At 42.4% G+C, this 19760-nt stretch overlaps 1 protein-coding gene across 1 annotated transcript in view; it reads right to left on the reverse strand.

Annotated features, from left to right (window-relative positions):
* The window catches only part of LOC140905918 (chloride channel protein B-like), a 104423-nt gene extending 85177 nt beyond the window's left edge, over nt 1-19246 (reverse strand). The window contains exons 1-5 of the mRNA XM_073329417.1: nt 19131-19246; nt 15963-16043; nt 14847-15022; nt 12517-12609; nt 8133-8177 (exon numbers count right to left, since the gene is read on the reverse strand). Coding sequence (XP_073185518.1) covers nt 8133-8177; nt 12517-12609; nt 14847-15022; nt 15963-16043; nt 19131-19235 — 500 coding nt within the window. The 5' untranslated portion in view covers nt 19236-19246. The remainder of the gene's footprint in view (nt 1-8132; nt 8178-12516; nt 12610-14846; nt 15023-15962; nt 16044-19130) is intronic.
* Nucleotides 19247-19760: the final 514 nt, after the last annotated feature.

The raw sequence follows: 19760 nt of genomic DNA on the forward strand, positions 1-19760 counted from the left end.
CCCCCTTACTCTCACAGATATTGTGGAGCACACAGCAAGCAGTAATAACAGTGGGAATATTGGTTTCGCTGAGGTCTAAGCGAGTCAGTAAACTGCGCCAGCGCGCCTTTAAACGTCCAAATGCACATTCTACCACCATTCTGCACTTGCTCAGCCTGTAGTTGAACAGCTCCTGACTACTGTCCAGGCTGCCTGTGTACGGCTTCATGAGCCATGGCATTAAGGGGTAGGCTGGGTCCCCAAGGATACATATAGGCATTTCAACATCCCCAACAGTTATTTTCTGGTCTGGGAATAAAGTCCCTTCCTGCAGCTTTTGAAACAGACCAGAGTTCCTGAAGATGCGAGCATCATGCACCTTTCCCGGCCATCCCACGTTGATGTTGGTGAAACGTCCCTTGTGATCCACCAGAGCTTGCAGCACTATCGAAAAGTACCCCTTGCGGTTTATGTACTCGGCGGCTTGGTGCTCCGGTGCCAAGATAGGGATATGGGTTCCGTCTATAGCCCCACCACAGTTAGGGAATCCCATTGCAGCAAAGCCATCCACTATGACCTGCACATTTCCCAGGGTCACTACCCTTGATATCAGCAGATCTTTGATTGCGTGAGCTACTTGCATCACAGCAGCCCCCACAGTAGATTTGCCCACTCCAAATTGATTCCCAACTGACCAGTAGCTGTCTGGCGTTGCAAGCTTCCACAGGGCTATCGCCACTCGCTTCTCAACTGTGAGGGCTGCTCTCATCTTGGTATTCATGCGCTTCAGGGCAGGGGAAAGCAAGTCACAAAGTTCCATGAAAGTGCCCCTACGCATGCGAAAGTTTCGCAGCCACTGGGAATCATCCCAGACCTGCAACACTATGCGGTCCCACCAGTCTGTGCTTGTTTCCCGAGCCCAGAATCGGCGTTCCACAGCATGAACCTGCCCCATTAGCACCATGATGCATGCATTGGCAGGGCCCATGCTTTCAGATAAATCTGTGTCCATGTCCTGATCACTCACGGGACCACGCTGACGTCGCCTCCTCGCCCGGTATCGCGTTGCCATGTTCTGGTGCTGCATATACTGCTGGATAATGCGTGTGGTGGTTAATGTGCTCCTAATTGCCAAAATGAGCTCAGCGGCCTCCATGCTTGCCTTGGTATGGCATCCGCACAGAAAAAAGGCGCGGAACGATTGTCTGCCGTTGCTCTGACGGAGGGAGGGGCGACTGACGACACGGCTTACAGGGTTGGCTTCAGGGAGCTAAAATCAACAAAGGGTTTGCCTGTACATCAAGGAGTATTTCAGGCAGGACTGCACGGAGGGTTCCAATAAGAAATGGTGCACCTAAGTTATCGGTGTTATTGGAACAAGGAGGTTAGCCTGGCCTCTGATTGATACATGGCTAGATTTACCTCGCTGCACCTTCTCTGTGAGTGACTGCAGTGTGATCTAGACAGGGGAGGAGGCAAATGAGTACAAAACAAATCTGGTCTATTTCTTGTTCTGACCCACTCCATCTATCTTTTACATCTTTGGCTGGCAGCAGACGGTGCAGAAGGACTGCATGCCATCCACATCTCATGGCTGCTCGGCAGAAGATGGTACAGTACGACTGCTAGCCATCTTCATCTCTTGCCTGCCTGGCATAAGATGGTACAATACGACTGCTAGCAATCCTCATCTCTTGCCTGCCTGGCAGAAGATGGTACAGTACGACTGCTAGCAGTCCGTATCGCCTGCCCGCTCACCATAAGACGGTTCAATAGGACTGTAGGACCAAAGAGAATGACCTGGTCAAGTCACTCCAAATTTAGTCCCTGCGCCCATGTCTGCCCAGGCGCTCCCAGCCGACGTGGCCAGGAGCACCTCAGACACGACGAGGACGACTACCAGTCATATTGCACCGTCTGCTGCCAGAAGGCAATGGGTTGCTGCTACTGTGCAGCAAAGCCGTACCGCGTCTGCCAGCACCCAGGAGACATAGGGTAACGGTTACCTGAGCGGGCTCCGTGCTTGCCGTGGTATGGCGTCTGCACAGGTAACTCAGGAAAAAAGGCGCGAAATGATTGTCTGCCCTTGCTTTCACGGGGGGAGGGAGGGAACGGGGGCCTGACGATATGTACCCAGAACCACCCGCGACAATGTTTTAGCCCCATCAGGCATTGGGATCTCAACCCAGAATTCCAATGGGCAGCGGAGACTGCGGGAACTGTGGGATAGCTACCCACAGTGCAACGCTCCGGAAGTCTATGCTTGCCTCGGTACTGTGGAAGCGCTCCGCCGAGTTAATGCACTTAATGCACTTAGAGCATTTTCTGTGGGGACACACACACTCGAATATATAAAACCGATTTCTAAAAAACCGACTTCTATAAATTCGACCTAATTTCGTAGTGTAGACATACCCTAAGTTAGGTAAATGCTACTTCTTTTGCTCCAACCCAAAGTTACACTGCTGTTTTGCCAAGGCTGGGAACAGACAGATCAAAAGGACACAAAACAGTTAAAAGGTGACTCACTAGAAGAGGGGGCAGGGGCAGTTGTCAGGGACTGCAAAGCGGATTTGAAGTCATGAGGCCTTCTTTATCTTCCAGGGCATGGAAAGCCTCAAGTGAGATAGATGTGTATAGACTTAACTGTTTTAAAACCTTTTTTGTCTTATGCTTTGTTCCTACTGTTAAGATTAAACAATACTTAGTTTTAAGAAAGCTGCTTGGTCACCGTATTAACCACTGGGCATAGCACCTACAGGAAAGGCATGCATGGGCTAAATCCAACTGGGACTGCTAAGCACTCATGTGTTGATACACAGGATGCTGTAGCCCTGGGATAAGGTCTAAGAGTGGGAGAATTATGGGATTCCAACTCAGAAAAGATGAAGGCAAGAGGCCTGATACCTGATGGGGTGCACTCGGAAAAACTATGAAAGGGACAAAAGTGCAGCTAGCCCTCTAACTGAGACAAAAACCTTTTCCAAACATTTGCACAGATACAGAGTAGTGTCAGGGCTTTAACAATGCTATCTGACCATGATGTACAACCCTGGCATTATTTTCAGCAATTGCTACAACAAAATCATCCTCTTTATTACAATATCCTGTCTACACAGACCTAACTGTTTAAATATAGAGGGCAGCTGCTAAATCTGAAATAGCAAGAATTCTATTCTGTTCAGTTTCTCACACTATCCTCAGCACTGTAGTATTGGAGTGCCTTCCAAGACTGCATTAAGTTATGTGACTAACCTCAGTCATGAGTGGTTCTTTCTTTCTGCCTCCCTTTCTCTGGGAGAAATTGCATGAGGACTTTTTTATATATATATTTTAATATATTACATGTACGCTGTGCGTTTGTATTAGCAAAGGCAAGGACAAGCAAGTAGGCCTTGCATTTGGAACAAAAAGTGGCAAGGTGTATTGGTGGATCTTAGTTCCTGTGACAGTTCGAGCTGCAATCTGAGACCAGCCCCCAAGAGAAATCTGTAGCCTGCCCCAGTGAGCTTCACCCTTGGAAATAACCCAGCGGTCCAAGTAACAATAAATAAAGTCAAGCTTCCTAAAAATCTTGAGCTCTGCAGAATCACATAGAGCTGCCATGCAATAAATTCCTCTTGTAACATTATCCTGTGTAGAGTGAAACTGAGGAAAATAAATATTTTTCTTGAGAAACATAACCCACCAACTTTCAATTCAGAGTTTATTCACTATAAACTGTGTTGGTTAATGCCACAAACATGAAAGAAGTTAAATTTCCCCTGTGTCCGAAACTAACTGAAGTGAAAATACTTCTGATTATCTGTACCATCTGGACAGCCAAAACCTATAGAACTCCAGCAGAAGTCATGTGGTGGTAATTCTATCCAGTTTTTCCTCTGACACTAAAAGAAGATGGAGAGGGCCAACATCCACTCCCTTTTTCTGAAGATGTCCTAATATGAGTTTGTAAAGGGCTACAAATACTAAAAACAGCAGTCATTCTTGTATTTTACCCTCTTGTGTGTTTTTGGTACAGAAAGGTTCTCCTTTTGTGTTGGATCAACCTTCAGTTTGTTTTCATAATTGCTATGTATATTTATATACTTTTCCAATACTGTATGGCAGAATTGAGACGTTTTCAACTGCAGTTCATGATAACTAGTTTGAGTGGGGTATTGAATTCACAGAACACAACAGTACAAATACGTTACAATTCAGGACCGAAAATGTCAAGGAATTAAAAAACAGGGCGCTGTTGACATCTGTGAAAAGACATGTACACAGCAGAGGTATTAAAATGTGTCAGTGTGAAAGAAGACTGGGAAATTTTAAAAGATGCCCTAACTAGACAGCAGGAGACTTCAGTTTTTCTGTAAAAAGAGAATTCAAAAAACAGGGAGTGACTATTGTGATTTCACGAGGAATAGCTAAGAAACATGAGGTTTAAAAAAAAAAAAGGTTACCAGAAATGCAAAAGGAGGTTGGTAACTAAACAAGCATGCTGAGTTAATAAAAGCCTGCGGCGATAAGATACCAGTTACAGAAAGTTAGATGCAAGTCTAATATGAAATGGAAGCAGAAGTGCCCAGTACAATTTTGCACAGAACATGCAGAGTCAGCATAGCATGGAGCATGCAAGTAATGAATCCTACCTACACAGCCAGGAATACTGCCTCAGTTGTGGGCACTACATTACCAGAAATGCAGAGACAAACTGGAGGGAATTAGAGAAAAGCAATGAAAAATGATCCGGAGCCAGTGAAGTCTACTTATGAGGAATGCACTAAGGAACACATACTCGGCTGGGACTCAGTAGAGCTAGGTTCTAGTCCCAGTTCTGCCATTGGCCTGTTGTGTGACTTTGGGCAAGTTATTTCATCTCTCCCTGCCTAAATTTCCTCACCTGTAAAATAAGGATAATGATACTTACCTCCATTATAAAGTGCTTTATAAGCGACAGATGAAAAGCATTACATAACAGTTGGGTAATATTTATAGGTTAAGACAAGCTAATAATGTATAACTATTTTAGAGTGCTCACACACCAAAGAGAGTTAGAGTGGAACATGAAGATAACAAAGTAGCAGGAAGAAAATCAAGAAAGGGAGAATGTAGCCTGACTCTGCATTGTCTTCCTGACAATGAAATTCTGAGATGAGAAGTCCCCACACAAACAAGGTAGTGTGTACACATAACAGTGTGTACCCTGGGGAAGTGGTGCAGATTTCCTGGCAGCTAAATGGAGTGAAAGAAATGGTTTCTGGTCTTTCCGCTGCTCTATGCTCCCATACCTAATTTTGCATGGATAGCATGCGGTTGCTTCCCTCCATACCATGGTACAGAAAGAAGCATATGGCTTGGTATTAATGCAATGTGTAATTAACCTATGAAGGAAGTAGCTGTCAAAAATATTATTGAAGTAAAAATCTTAGTAGAATTCAAAATAGGGCGAGACATTTATGTGAATAATAAAAATATCCAGTGCTATACCAGACAGAATAAAAATTCAAAAGGAATATCAAAACCCTCAGACTTCAGGATGTTCTCCAACCATTAACTACTTAGGGTTAGGAAAAAAACTTCCTTCAAAGGAAAAATGATTGCATTATTGTCCACTTACATCCCCCCTCAGAAACAAAGGGTAGTATTTCTGAGTAGCATCTGCAAAGAGTCTTTCTTCTTCTAGGGTGATGGACAATTGTTGGTACTTATGATGAAGAATACGTATTACTAAGCACTGGTTAGAGGCAGGGATATTGCAAGCAATATTGTTCGGTGCAAACTTCCCCACACAGCTTGTCCAGTGGATCTCAAATCTGACCAACACCACACAGTTCTATGGGGTTTTGAGTGCTCTTATCTCTGCTTGAAGTCACTGGGAACCAAGGACACTCACTCAGCACTTTGCAGAATACAGACCCAAGCCCTCAACAGTACTTGAGCAAAGATTGACAGCTATTGTCCTATGGTTATTTTATACATGCTGCTTTTGATAAACAAAGAAAATGATGGAATTTCATGTCTGTGGTTGTATAGTCTTCCTGAGATCAAACAAAATTTGTGTGGGGGTGGGAAGTTTGTTTGAGTGCCATGATCTGGCATGTTCAACAATATCTTTTAGCATGTAAATAAATACTTGTGTCTTCCAAGTATTATTTATTTTTCTTTGTATTTGTATCCATTTACAGGCAACAGCTGGCAAACAGCAACAAAGAGAGAGCTTCCCAGGAAGCTATTCAAGACTTAGCTGAGCCAAGTGTTAAACCACCACCAAAGTCTCCCCACCTATTGTTGCCGAAACGATCTGCTATTTTTCCAATGTATCCTGTGTTTTGAGTATCATCAAATTTTAAAAAACAACATGTCACAGATTTTGGCCCCAGCAGGTTGAAAATGATGGATATTAATGTTATGCCAAAAAAAAAAAAAAAAAAAGATACCTTTGCCCCCAATACCTCACATTTTTTGGTATGTTTCTTGCTTATCCCAGGGCACCCCATATTGTTCTCTGGTAACAGCCGGGGCTGGGATTTTGAAAAGTTCCTAATAAAAAGGAGCTATATGCCCAATTCCCAGTTCAGTAGAATTTGGGCAGCTAACCCTTTGATAATCCCAGCCAAAAACACTGCAAGCTGTTGGCCATCTAATAGCCTGAGCTCAATGCAAGGATCCCCACGGGGAAGGAAAAGGGCTTTGGAAATAATTGTTCTGTTATGTTAAGAGCTAAACATTTTCTATTAATTACCAGGAATGCAGTTCCCACTCCAAGGCTGAGCCATTAAAGAGAAACCACATGCAGAAATCAACATGGTTGCCCTTGGCGTTGTTTCACTCTAATGCCAGCTCAGCAAAAACTGCAACAGTTAAAGTAACTACAGTCAAACCTATCTAAGCTTCCACCCATGCATGTAGCAAAATTCAGCTAATAGAGTTTGTTCTAACTAATAGTTGACCGAAATCATATTGGATAGGTTGGAGGAGACTTTAAGACGGGGTGGCCAACCTGAGCCTGAGAAGGAGCCAGAATTTACCAATGTACATTGTCAAAGAGCCACAGTAATATGTCAGCAGCCCCCCTCCCCTGCCTGCATCAGCTCCCCTGCCCTGCTCCCAGCACCTCACGACGAGCTGTTTCATAGCATGCAGGAGGCTCGCACAAAGAGGGGGAGGAGCGAGGGCATAGCAGGCTCAGGAGAGGGGGCAGGAAGGGGTGGAGTGGAGTAGGGGCAGGGCCTGTGGCAGAGTCAGGAGTTGGCAGTAAGCACCCCCCGGCACATGGGAAAATTGGCGCCTGTAGCTCCAGCCCCGGAGTCGGTGCCTATACAAGGAGCCGCATATTAACTTCTAAAGAGACGCATATGGCTCCGGAGCCACAGGTTGGCCACCCCTGCTTTAAGAAGTTGCTTAAGAAAAAAAAATTGCATACAGAAGATGGTCCTGAGAGAAAGTTTAACTGAATGGGCCAGATTCACATCAAGGAAAATTGGAAATTGCAATTCTCCGCATTTCCTACCCACAGGTGTAGCATGCTCAGGGAGGGAAATTTACCCCTCAGATAAGGTGACAACAAGAGAGTGCAGCTTTAAATGTAGTGCCTCTCCTGGCTGGGCTGGTCCCCCCCCTTCTTTGTCAGCCTCTCTCACCTTGGAGATTTCACTGACTAGCTCCAGCATTAAGGTGGAGCCTTGGGTTTACTTCGAATTGCTAATACAGTTAAAATACAAACTGCCTCAGCTTCACTAGGATATACCTCATGTTAGTTACCACTTGTTAATGAATACTTGGTAAGAACACACCTCTTTTCCTTGTTAAGATAAGGCCTAAGACTGTATCATTAAGTGCTTCATCAGAAATGATGTTGCTGTCAGAGGTAGTCATTTAATATTAGCTGGTATGCAGCATGGCATGGTAAGAGAAGGGGTCCTCTGGTCAGTGTCAATTGCTGCTGGAGCCCCAAAGGCTTAAAAACAGTCCATATGCTAGTTTTAATTTTCATGGGCTAATTTCCATTTATGCTTTTCAAGATCCTTGACTGAAAACAGGATTTGTGCCACAGATTATTTATTCCCAGATTCCATCACAGGCCCAAAGAGATATGGGTATTTGCCATATACATTACAAATCCATGAGCTATATTTTTATTCAAAAACAGTTCATTTGGTACATACCCAAAATAAATTCTTTTCTCTGCTTTGAAAAATCCAAAATGACCTCTGTAAACAAACCCAGAAAGAGATGAAGAGAGTAAATCCGTAGTGAAGGAAGCCATCAAGCAGCAGAAGAAAGTTTACCAGGCCAGTCTGATGTCCCAGAAAGAGGCCACCTCTTCCAGTGTGAACAAGAGTCCACCCACTGGGGCACGGAATACCAAGGCTATTCCTGCTCCTGCACCAGCTGTGATGAAATTCCTCCTACAACATGGAGAAAAATAATTCATCGGAAAACAGTGAGGCACAGCAAGGCATGCTTTAAGACTTATATGTTTAGAAAACTGATCAATGGTAAAAAAAATCCTTGCCTATTTATTGTTAAAGCAAACAGGTTTTAAAAGGCTGAATATAGGGGGACTGGGGTGTTCAGGGCCTTGTTTTGGGGACATAGAGCTTTTCACCTCTGGAGTCTAAATTCAAACCTGACCCACAACAACTGTAATAACTAGTGGCTGTTTGGCAGCATAGGAGAAGTGAGCTGATTTCAGTCAACTGCCAAGGACACAAAGGTCCATGTCAAACTAGGCTGCCAAAAGAGGGGTCAGTGAGCCCAAAGATAAGCAAAAATCTTGGAACTGTTACCTGTGCATCCATATGTTAGTAATACTATGAGGGTTACATTCTGAGGCCTAAACGGGCTGTGGACTGGGCAGCAGGGGATGTGTTGGTTGGTTAACTGATTAATATCTTATAAAGCAAATAGAAAAATCAGTTTCTCTCTTTTTTAACCCTGTCCCCAATGAACTTCTCTCCTAGTGCATTGCATTAGGAACTCAGAGTGTGTTTGTATGCTGATCAATTTCTTGATTCCTCAGAGCACTGCCTGTATTTTATGTAGCGACACCATAGTTAAGTTTTCTCAACACTTTCTATTATAACACTCTGTTTTCATTTGTTTATAATTTTGCCAAACTTTTGGGTTGAAATTTCCCATATTGGGTGTCTGGTCAGGCTGACATTTTCTATACATTTTCAATTCACATGGTTCACCAGTTTATTAAAGAAAAATACATTGTTTTGCCAATAATAAAAAAAAATCTTTCCAACTGTTTAACTGTGAAACTCTACTGCCTCCATGCTTTTCAGCAGGGACTTGAAATTTGGCAATGAGGGGGACCAGGAGGCGTATCACCCAGTTATCAGGGATGTGCCTTTTGCCAGCGTTGTGAAAATCCATCCAAATTTGGTCAAGTTATGGGCCTCTGAAAAATCTCAGTTTGCACACCCTCAGTGGAGATTTCTTAGAACTTGACTGCTAAATTCTCTGAACACTCTGTCTTCAGGGAGCATGCTCCAGTTTGACACTGAAGGGGCAGAGCAGGATTTTCCCTGCAATTGCTCCTCCACACTGCCGGGAGCGGCTATGACGCCGGCACAGGAGCTGAGAACGAGTGTCACTTTTGTGCTCTCAGTGCTTCCACTACTGGTATCCATGCAGTGAAGAGGAGGACAAGGAAGTGGCCTGGACTACAGATGGGCAAGGAGGAAGACTAGGACATGGAGGGGAGACTGGGACAAGCTAGAGAGACCAAGGGCTGAAAGGGGTCAGATTTGCAGAGAGAGAGGGGAAGAAGGATCTGAAACCGTAACCGTACACTCCCATATGAATCTGGAATAAAACCTATGATTCCTGAGTCTTACCATTCCCCCGCTGTCAGCAAATGGCTGCGGAACCCACTGGGAAAATATGTGCCTCACCTCCCTCCAGTGGCTGGGCCCCAGAGTCTGACAACCTACTATTGCTATAGTTACTCTGTTAGCTCAAGTGGCACATGTCTCTGCTGTTGAACTAAAAATCCAAACCCAACTGATGAACCATGTGGGAGTCAATATAGTTTCACATGATTAATTTGTTTTTTCAGTTTGCTTTTCTTAAAAAAAATCAAGGAAGTTATATTCAAAAAGTTATGTTACAAGAACATTACATTTGCCGAGTCGAGCACACAAAAGTTAAGAAATACCAGAATTAAGGTTGCAGCGCAAGGGCAGCACTGGAAACACTATAACAGGAAATGGTGGATTCTCCATCTCTTGATCTCTTCACATCATGACTGGATGCCTTTCTGTAAGATATGCTTTAAGCTCAACACCAGGGTAACTGGTTGAAATTTAATGGCCAGAGAGATACAGGAGGTCAAACTTCATGATCTAATGGTCCCTTCTGATCTTAAAATCTTTTAATCTTCTTGTATGAAATGTGGATACCACCACCACCTCACAGGGGTTTTACAAAGATGAATTAATTCATTGTTTGTGATGCCATAGAAAAGCTGATCAGGAAATAAATAATTCAGTCTTCAGAGCAAGGTTTGACCAGCATGCAACAAATAAGGCTTGGGACCACACAAATAAGGAGAAAACAAATTACTGAATTTCTGCTCATTCAGTGAGCACTGTCCATCCTGTGCACTGAATGATGCAGAGGTGTGGTGGAAAAAATAGTAGGTGACCATGTCATTAAAGACCATATCATAATGCATATGCACAAAAGGGCTGAGTTAAGGTTATGCAGGCAACCTTAAGTCTGGCATTTCCTAATTTTTGACAGCTTGACTTTGGAGACTTTACCTTCTTTTAACATAGTTTTTCTGAGAGTAACATGGCCATAGCTGACCCAGTTCAGCTGACTCAGGCTTGTGGGACTCAGGCTGCAGGGCTAAATATCACAGTGTAGACATTTGGGCTGGGGCTAGAACCTGGGCACTGAAACCTCACGAGGCGGGGAGGGTCTCAGAGGCCGGGCTCCAGTCTGAGCAGGAATGTCTGCACAGCAATTTTCAACCTCACAACCAGAGCTCTGCAAGCCCAAGTCAGACAACTCTGAGACTCAGTGCCACAGGGCTTTTTTTATTGCTGCGTAGACATGCCCTTATACATATCAACTAGTGCTGTCTAGTGGAGTAAGGGTTACATGATGCCTGAATACTTACTGAAATGTTGCTTCACCTCTGAAACAACAACATTTACTTTAAAAAAAAAAAACTTTTAAAAGTGTACCAAACCTATTTGCTGCTCCAGAAATACACCAGAGAGAAGTTAGCATGCTTCTCAGCCCACATCCCAAAAGACAACAAGGAAGAGAAGCTAAAGTGAGCTTGCTGTTCACAGTTAATCCTTTCTGTATAAACAGGATTTCTAGATGACATGTTTCTCCCAGGAGTTTTCCTGCCTCTGTAAATCAATTGTTCTCTAATTACCTTATATTGTATTATTACAAAACAAAAGCAAAATCTTTTACTGCTCCTCTCACAGCAATTACTAATTTCTTCCATGAGTAACAATTTGTTTTAATAGGCATGTCTCAGGATTTATTTCACTAACTGAAGATGAAAGTTAAAAGACAAAGCATATCACATATCGTTCGAGCTGTACTTTATGATTATACTTTGAGCCACAGATCGTTCACAGTGGCCTTTTCTTTTGGCAAATGAGGGGTTTTCCCTGCTTTGCCCTTGCCTTGGGAACAAAAAAACAAACAAAAAAAACACAAAAAACACAATACAGTATGGGGCTTTTTATTTATTACTTTAATGAGCAATATCCAGAAGACAGAGCCTGACCCTGCAAATCCTTACTGATGCAAGTAATCCTTACTCATGTGAGTAATCCCTTTGACTTCAGTGGGAATATTTACAAAAGCAGGTTTGCAGGATCCAGCCCGTAGATGTTCATAAGCAGAGAAGATTCGGATTAAAGAAAGTATGAACGGTCTATATCATTTTACAGTGGGGAAAAGAGGAAACAAACCTGTGCCTCCTATGCACAGTGTGTAGGTTGAACTGAAACTGTGGAATCCTTAGGAAAGCCAGGAAGAAAAAAGGTTTTAACTAAATATAGAAGTATCTTAATGTTGTATTAATTTAGACAAATCTAAATTCAAAAGTCTAGTATTTTACACTCACTTTGTAGCGGCGTGAATGACAACACGAGGTACAAAGCAATGGAGAATTAGGCCCCAAACGTTAAGCACACTGTTTTCATAAGCATTCAGCATACCTATTTATCACAAGTTGTTTTAATTATGGCTCTACATTTGCTAGAGCCCAGCACAGCTCAGCAATGGAAATCACAGGGGGAGGAAGAGATTACTTTCTGATGGAGAGGGCCAGGAATATCTCCCAGTCTCATTCACTTCCCCAAACTCAGGGGTGTATTTTCTGCCTAAGATCAGAGATATCAGAGATGATTAGAATCTTATTAGATCATTCACTCCAACACTCTGCCAGATTCTATTAGGCCCTAGCTTTTTGATTAACCCCTTGATACATCTGATTTGAGAGTCAGCATATGGCAACTGTCTCTCAAAAGACTTTCTAACAATTACATTTGATCAGTTACATACTTATCAGCTGAATTCCAAAACCTGGTGAAGAAGGGCAGCTGAATTCCAAGGGTGTCTGACTTGAACTGGGTCAGGCCACATCCTATTATTGCCCTAAAATAATGATATAAAAGTTAGTGTTATTTTTAATATGCTATTCACATATCAACTGAAGTTAAAGATAAAAGGGCCAGATCCTCAGCTGCTGTAGAGCAGCAAAGCTAAATTGACTTCAACAAGTGTAAAATGGGACTGTAGAACACATTTGCTTTTCAGTATGCAAAGTCCTGTTGACACAAGAGAGGAAGCTATCAAAGGCTTCCAAGTTAATAATTCAGAGATTAAAAGGGCCCCTCAGAACATGTACTGTGAAGAAAGACTCTAAAGGCTCCTTTGACAAGCTGCATGTTAACATCTGCCTAAGAGTACTGACATGATGGATTAGAGAGAGAGAGAGACAGAAACAGACAAGGTGGCTGAGATATTATCTTGTACTGGACCAACTTCTGTGCGTCTCAAAAGCTCATCTCTTTCACCAACAGAAGTTGGTCCAATAAAAGATATTACCTCACCCACCTTATGTCTCTAATATTCTGGGACCAACATGGCTACAAGTACACTGCATACAACAATGGATTATAGTTAAGGCTAAGATTTTGTCACGATTATTTTTAGTACAAGTCACAGACAGGTCATGGGCAATGACCAAAAATTCCCAAAAGCCTGTGATTGGTCCCTGACTTTCACTAGAAATAACTACGACAAAATGGGAAGTGAGGAGGGTCCAGCACCCACAGCTGCTTGGGCTCCGTGGTCCCCCCTCATTAACCACAGTGGCTGGGACACAGAAACCCCACTGTCATCGGTGACTGGGAGGCTCCCACCCACCTGCATTGGTTTGGTGCTGAAGGGTCTCCCCACTACCTGCGGTGGCTGAGAGCTGGCAACTGAGAACTACTGGGGCCCCGCCAACTGACACCTCCAGCCACACTGCCCTGGTGCTGAAGCAGAAAATGTCACGGAGGTCTCTGGAAGATCTTGCGTGACAAAATGGTAACCTTAATTATAGTCCATTTCAAGTTTAATTACCATTGAGAGCAATGCAGTTTCACTCCCAGTGGAAGATGCATAGTGATTTCATTTACTATGCCATGTCTCAGACAATGCTTCAGGGCTGCATTTAAATCCAAGAAAACAGTTTTCATTGAAATTTAAAATCATGAAAACATTTATATTCTCTGTACAAGACTCTTTAACAAAATTGTGTGTGTTGATGTACAATAAAAATTGGATACTTTAAAAAATAAATTCAATTAAATTGGTTCTTTATGCCACCGTTTTAAGGCACTAAGTTAATACTATGCTGATTTTCTTTATGGAAATTTGATTGCAGTTTTTTGGTTCATGCATCATTATTACAAAACTAAACACGGGGGGGTGGAATCACAGCTGCAGCCACTGAGCGCCTGGAGACAAAAGTCTGAAAGTAAAGCAAACAAAAAAAAATCTAAAAAAAGAGAGCTAGGCCTTAGTAATCATTGTCTGAAATGGTTGTGGTCACCTCTGACTAAACCTTACTCTCTTATTTTTGAAAACCTGAGTCATCCTTGAGGGCTGCTGCACCTACGTACAAGTAAAATGATAAGAGTGGAGAAAAGGGGTTTGATGGAGATGAGGAGAGCAAACCTCAAGGATAAATACTTTACAGGAAAAAAAAGGTGTGGGGGAGAGTCAGAAATAAAATAATAAGTCATCCAAAAAAGGAAATGTTACTACACACATAGAAAGAACCTGATTTTAATCACCTCTACTCATGAGACTGCTTAGTAGGAGGAAATAAAAGGAGAGGATTCCTCTCCCACAGACCCAGCTGAAGGACTGGGAAGATTTCTGTTTGTTTCTTTTTATTTAAATAGGAAAAAAATAAATCAAATGTTTCTTTCAACAAAAGCGTATTCTGATATTATTTTCCCAAACTACAAATCTGACACCACACTGGGATTTAAATAATTTGCAGCTCTATTCTGACTTGCAATCTACTATCCTGTGGGAATTGCAAAGAGAAGCAGTTTTGACCAATTCTGTGGTCACTATTGACTATAACTGGGGGTTGTCTTCTTTGTAATCTAGGGATCTTACAGAACCTGAGCATCCAATTTTCCACTCTTTTGCACCTTGTGCAGGCATTTACCCCATGAAAAGAGGGTGTAAAATGCCACCACTTGTGTAAGAAAACAATTCTGATTTGAGCATTTTATACCCACTTTGCACAGGTGTAAGTGATTACACAAGATGTAGAGCAATGGACAATCAGCCCCTGATAGTTTAAACTCTTGCATGGTGTTCCTTACCCCAAGTGAATCATAGGGCCATCCAGTCCACAGAAGAGCCCAGAAGCCACAGCCAGCACACAAGAAACAAACGTCCCAAAAAAAGTCTTGATATTAAAAATGTGTTGAATAGAAGCACCATTCAGAAGCCCAATGACTTCTGGAAGCCCATACAGTGCACCTCCTGGCCAAAAGAACTGTAAAGAGAAAGTCAAAAATTATTTCCAAATACATGAATTCAGATCCACCTGCAGCTAATAACTGCAGCTTTCACAAACAGTTCATAACTTCTCACAACTTACAGTTACTTGTTCTATCAAGTCATCCATTCTTTCAGTTCCTCCTCCTACATAGCTCAAGACTTCTGTATTAAGCGAATAGATATGTGTACCCCACATATACCTTTTCCTTAGATTTTTTGGAAAGTTCAATGAAATGTTTATTTTTCTCTTCCCTCCCCCACCCTCCTATGAGGCTACTAGCTGCCTTCTTGTGATTAAATTGAACCCAGTAAGATGGTAGATGGGAAACCAGCTTTCTGTGTTGGCTTTGCAGTCTGGTAGAGGAGATGGAGCCTCAAAGGAGAACTGGAAATGTAAGTTACGTTCATTTTACACAGAAGTCTGAGCCAAACCCCATTTGAAGTCATTGTGAGTGTTTATTTTAGGATCAGGCACCAACTCTGTGCAAATTACACTAATTTGCCACTTGTATCCATTTTATGACCAATGTATATCTAAAGTATAACTTACACAACCACTTACACAACCATTTACACCACCATTTAATTTGCCCGAGACTTCCATAGGAATTGCAGGTGCTCACAGGGCCTGAATTTGGATCTCAGACTGGATATCAATCCCAGACTCCCTACATAGCCAGTAAAACAGAAATCATAGGGAAATCCTGATCATGCTTAACTACAGTAGCACTTAGAAGGCACTGCCACAACAACAACAAAAAAACACAAGAGCAAGGCATTTGTCTGATCTCAGCATTATAGAACTGTGTTGGGCCTCTTTTTCCCAGTGAGGACTATACAGGGTGTATGTTCTAAGACTCCTTTTCTGTAATTAAGCCTCCATCTCTCAGAACTCCACTGATATTTTACAGTACTTGAGTAAGAGACATACTTACCACCACTAACCCTGAAGATACAACAATCATGGCCAGCCCTGCCCCAAGTATGGAAATCCAGGTCATGTGGAAGTTGCTGTTCTGCCAGTTTTACAAATAATTTATTAGCATCAGCAATGGTATAGAACACAAGTACATGTATGCCCCAAACCCTCTGCCAACACTATATAGTGATATATATTTAGAGATATATTTTCCTGTTCATTTGTCCATTTTCTTACATAACCCACTGTAGAAAGTTCTACAATTTACAGCATACAAGAATGAAAACAGGGGAAAGAGTGTTGCAGACTATTCAAAAATGTGGGGTTGAGTCTGGGTTTTAGATAAGGACAAAGGTTCACAGTGGCTCTTAGTTTTCCAAACCAATTTGCCCAGGCTCATACAACATAGCAAACGGTATTTTAGTGTTCCCTGAAGGCCCCAAATCAAGACAGAATGCATCCAATGAAGTGAGCTGTAGCTCACAAAAGCTTATGCTCAAATAAATTGGTTAGTCTCTAAGGTGCCACTAGTACGCCTTTTCTTTTTGCGAATACAGACTAACACGGCTGTTACTCTGAAACCTGTCAAGTTCCATTGACTCCATTGCTTATGTGCTTAAGTAGTATACTGAATGAAGCTTTCCTGAACTTTGGCCTGAATCTATTACAATAATTAACTCTTTATATTTTACTGAGTAATGCTAACCATAAATTCATCTAGGTAGTTCCCTTGTTATTTGTTTAATAAAGTGACATATCTTGCACTCAGTCTTTTCAATTTAAACATGTTTCAGTCTGTTGCCGGCACAGAGTGCCCAAGGCAAGCAACAGCTGGGTTTGTTGCCCGGTATGCGTCACGCCAATGACCACAACGGAGTGGAGAAGCAGAAAGATTTATTTGGAGCTCCAAATAGGGTGCAAGGAGACTGAGCTGTCTCAAATCCTGCGGCAGTGCAGCAGATTCCAGTATACATTTTATACCTTTTCCTACTTCACTACACAAGCTTATGCAACCAATTACCTGTTGCCCCGTACAATACCGTAGCCAATCAGCTAAAGCAGCCAGTTGTATTTTTCCTCAGTAGCATTGCCCAAGCCTTGCCTTATTTGGTCCTATTTGTTACTAGTTTTTGCTAAACATTTCTGCCTTATCTATCTGTTTCCCAGGCCGAAGCTGGCCTTGGCTGGCGAGCCGTGTGCAAACCTGTCTGTCTGTGTGCTAGCTTCCTCAGAGTTATGCAGGATCACAGAGGGTTCAAGAAGCAAAGGGGCCTTGGTTTATCCGGGCCTAGAGCAGGAGGGTTTCCTCGACACTCGTGGTCTTCCACCCTCCTGAGTTACCTAGTGTAGTGCCCAGTGTCCCCAACAAGTCTGCTGGGGTTTTTTGGTCTGTTTGTGTTTGGATTAACCACAGTCATGCTGTCTCCAGAACTCATCACAAGCACATCAGCACCCAGGTACCTTATAAAATTCCCAGCTGTTGGGCTTTGATTCACTGTGTATGCAAGCCAAAGCTGTCCTCTTTGTTTCCCAAATCATAGTGGTACAGCAGGCCACATCAGCCTTCCTGTCTGCACTTCATGTCAGGTCTTTTTTTTAAGTGTACTGTACAGAGCAGCAAAACTGGAAGGCAAGGTACACAGAAGTGAACTCAGCTGCTCTCTAGTTGGAGAATGAAGGTAGGTTGTGGGGTCTTTATGGCAGGAACCGTCTCAATACTTGTTTGTACTGCAACTAGCACTAAGGGACCCTGATCTTAGTGTGGTCTCTGGCACTACTGTAATGCAACGCCACCACCACCACCAGGACAGTGGGCTGAGTTCTGCCTACTGTTTGGAAGCAGTGACACACACAGTGGAAATTTGTGTGATCCAGTACAATGACGGTTACAATACCCTGGGGACAAAGTCTAGTTTTTTGGCAGATTTGGACTCAGAGCATCATATAGGTCATACTACTGGAATCCATTTTAATTCTTCTCATATCTCAGAGGTACACTGATCTTCTCATCCCCCATCTCCTGTAGATGTCAAGTCCACTTCTGCATTTTCCTGGGGTGCTCAAAGTGAGAAGGCCTTGAAAGCATTATTTCAAAGTCCTGACTTCTCAAGAGACAACAAACACATTAGGTATTCATACCATGCTCATCACTGATATCTGAACACCTGTCTCTACCCATGATCATTGTGCTCAGGTATCGAAGTCCAGCCTAGAATGTCTAGATGTTTCTGCTCAAGATGGCAAAGCTCCTTTCCTGTTATGAACCTCTTAACTGTGGGCTTGCCAAGTACTAACAACCAGCTTCCTTCTTTCCCATCCATCAGGTCCACATCTCCTCCTATCTATCAATCTATCTATAAATAAATAAATAAAATAAATAAGCACACAATAAACTGCATGGTACTCAGTTTGTCTGTCTTAGAAAGACTGAGCCTGAGTTAACTCCACCAGGATTTGTACCTTTGGTTCCAGCGTATGTAACCATTACAAACCTGAAGCATAGGCATCCAAGTCACCCTTCTAGTTGCTTTTGTATTATCCGTTATGCAGATGAACTGTATTTATAACTGCTACCATAGGCATGTACATATTTAGTTCCAATTTCAAGACACAATGTATTAAAATTCAGATGCAAATTTGACTCTCAAACCAGCTATCCTTACTCATGCAATAAATCACATTGGCCATGTGATTACTCATGAGAGTAGTGGGTTGTATAACTGGGCCCATAATTTGCTACAGAGGTATATAGTAACTGACATGCATAGTGTTACTTTTTCAAGACGTGGGGAAATCTCTTAAATTTTGGTTAATAGAAATAGAAGTCTTTTGAGACAGTGATTGATGGAAACAGCTTTCTAGAAAATTAAACCTAGCTTCATTCTCCTTTCAGATCTGCAGATCAGTCCAGAATAGTTTGTTATGATCGCATTTACCGAATAGTGGCCTGTATATGCAGAAGAGTTGCTAAACCAACTGCTTATCATGTACTGAATGTCAGCTATTGTATTTCCCAATGAGTCAGCAGATGCTTCATTCAAGGCTTTAGGAAGAAATTCTTCAGCAAAAATATCATTTACAAAAGATGCCAGTAGAGTAGCTGAGTAAAAACTTCACGCTCATGGAGTTTTATTACCAATCAGAACAAAGTAAAAAGAGGCCAATTTATTTTTCCTCTGCTCACCTGGAGGTAATTTTTCACCAGTTCCCATTTTAGTTTGATGAGATAGTCAATTATCTGGTGTGTCAGGAATCCCAGCATTCCTACTCCTGTTCCAATTAGCCCCATCAACAGCCATCGATCCCAGTCAGTTCTAAAGATGGAATAGTAACATTAGTCCTTTGCAGTGAGCTCAGGGTGGTTTGTCAAATTGCTTCCTGCAAAAAGTTATGCATGTTTTGATTACTACCTGTGACTGAAAGAGACACCAAACCACACAAACCTGATATATTAAGCAGAAGACTACATCTACTCACAAAAAGCAATCTTCCTTTGGGCTAAGGAGCTAGATAGTGCTACTTTAAAATATATTTTATAGTAGATACAACATAACAAACACTCAGAGGGATGTCAAAACTTTTTAACAAGTAGGGCCAAGTAGTAGTATTTCTGTATCCAAGCACCAAAAAAAAGAAAGGTGTTTTTCCTCCTCTCTTGTGAATTCAGTGCTCATGAAGGTTCCAGACTCTCAGCTCTGAAAACTGAAGTTTTCTATTGTCCACGGCAATGCTACAGCTGTGCTATTGGCATTGCACATATCCCCACCCCGCCCCATCCCTGACTTGAAGGGACCATCCCATTGGCAGTCTCTTC

The sequence above is a fragment of the Lepidochelys kempii genome, chromosome 2 (genome assembly GCF_965140265.1).
Source record: "Lepidochelys kempii isolate rLepKem1 chromosome 2, rLepKem1.hap2, whole genome shotgun sequence".
NCBI lineage: Eukaryota > Metazoa > Chordata > Testudines > Cheloniidae > Lepidochelys > Lepidochelys kempii.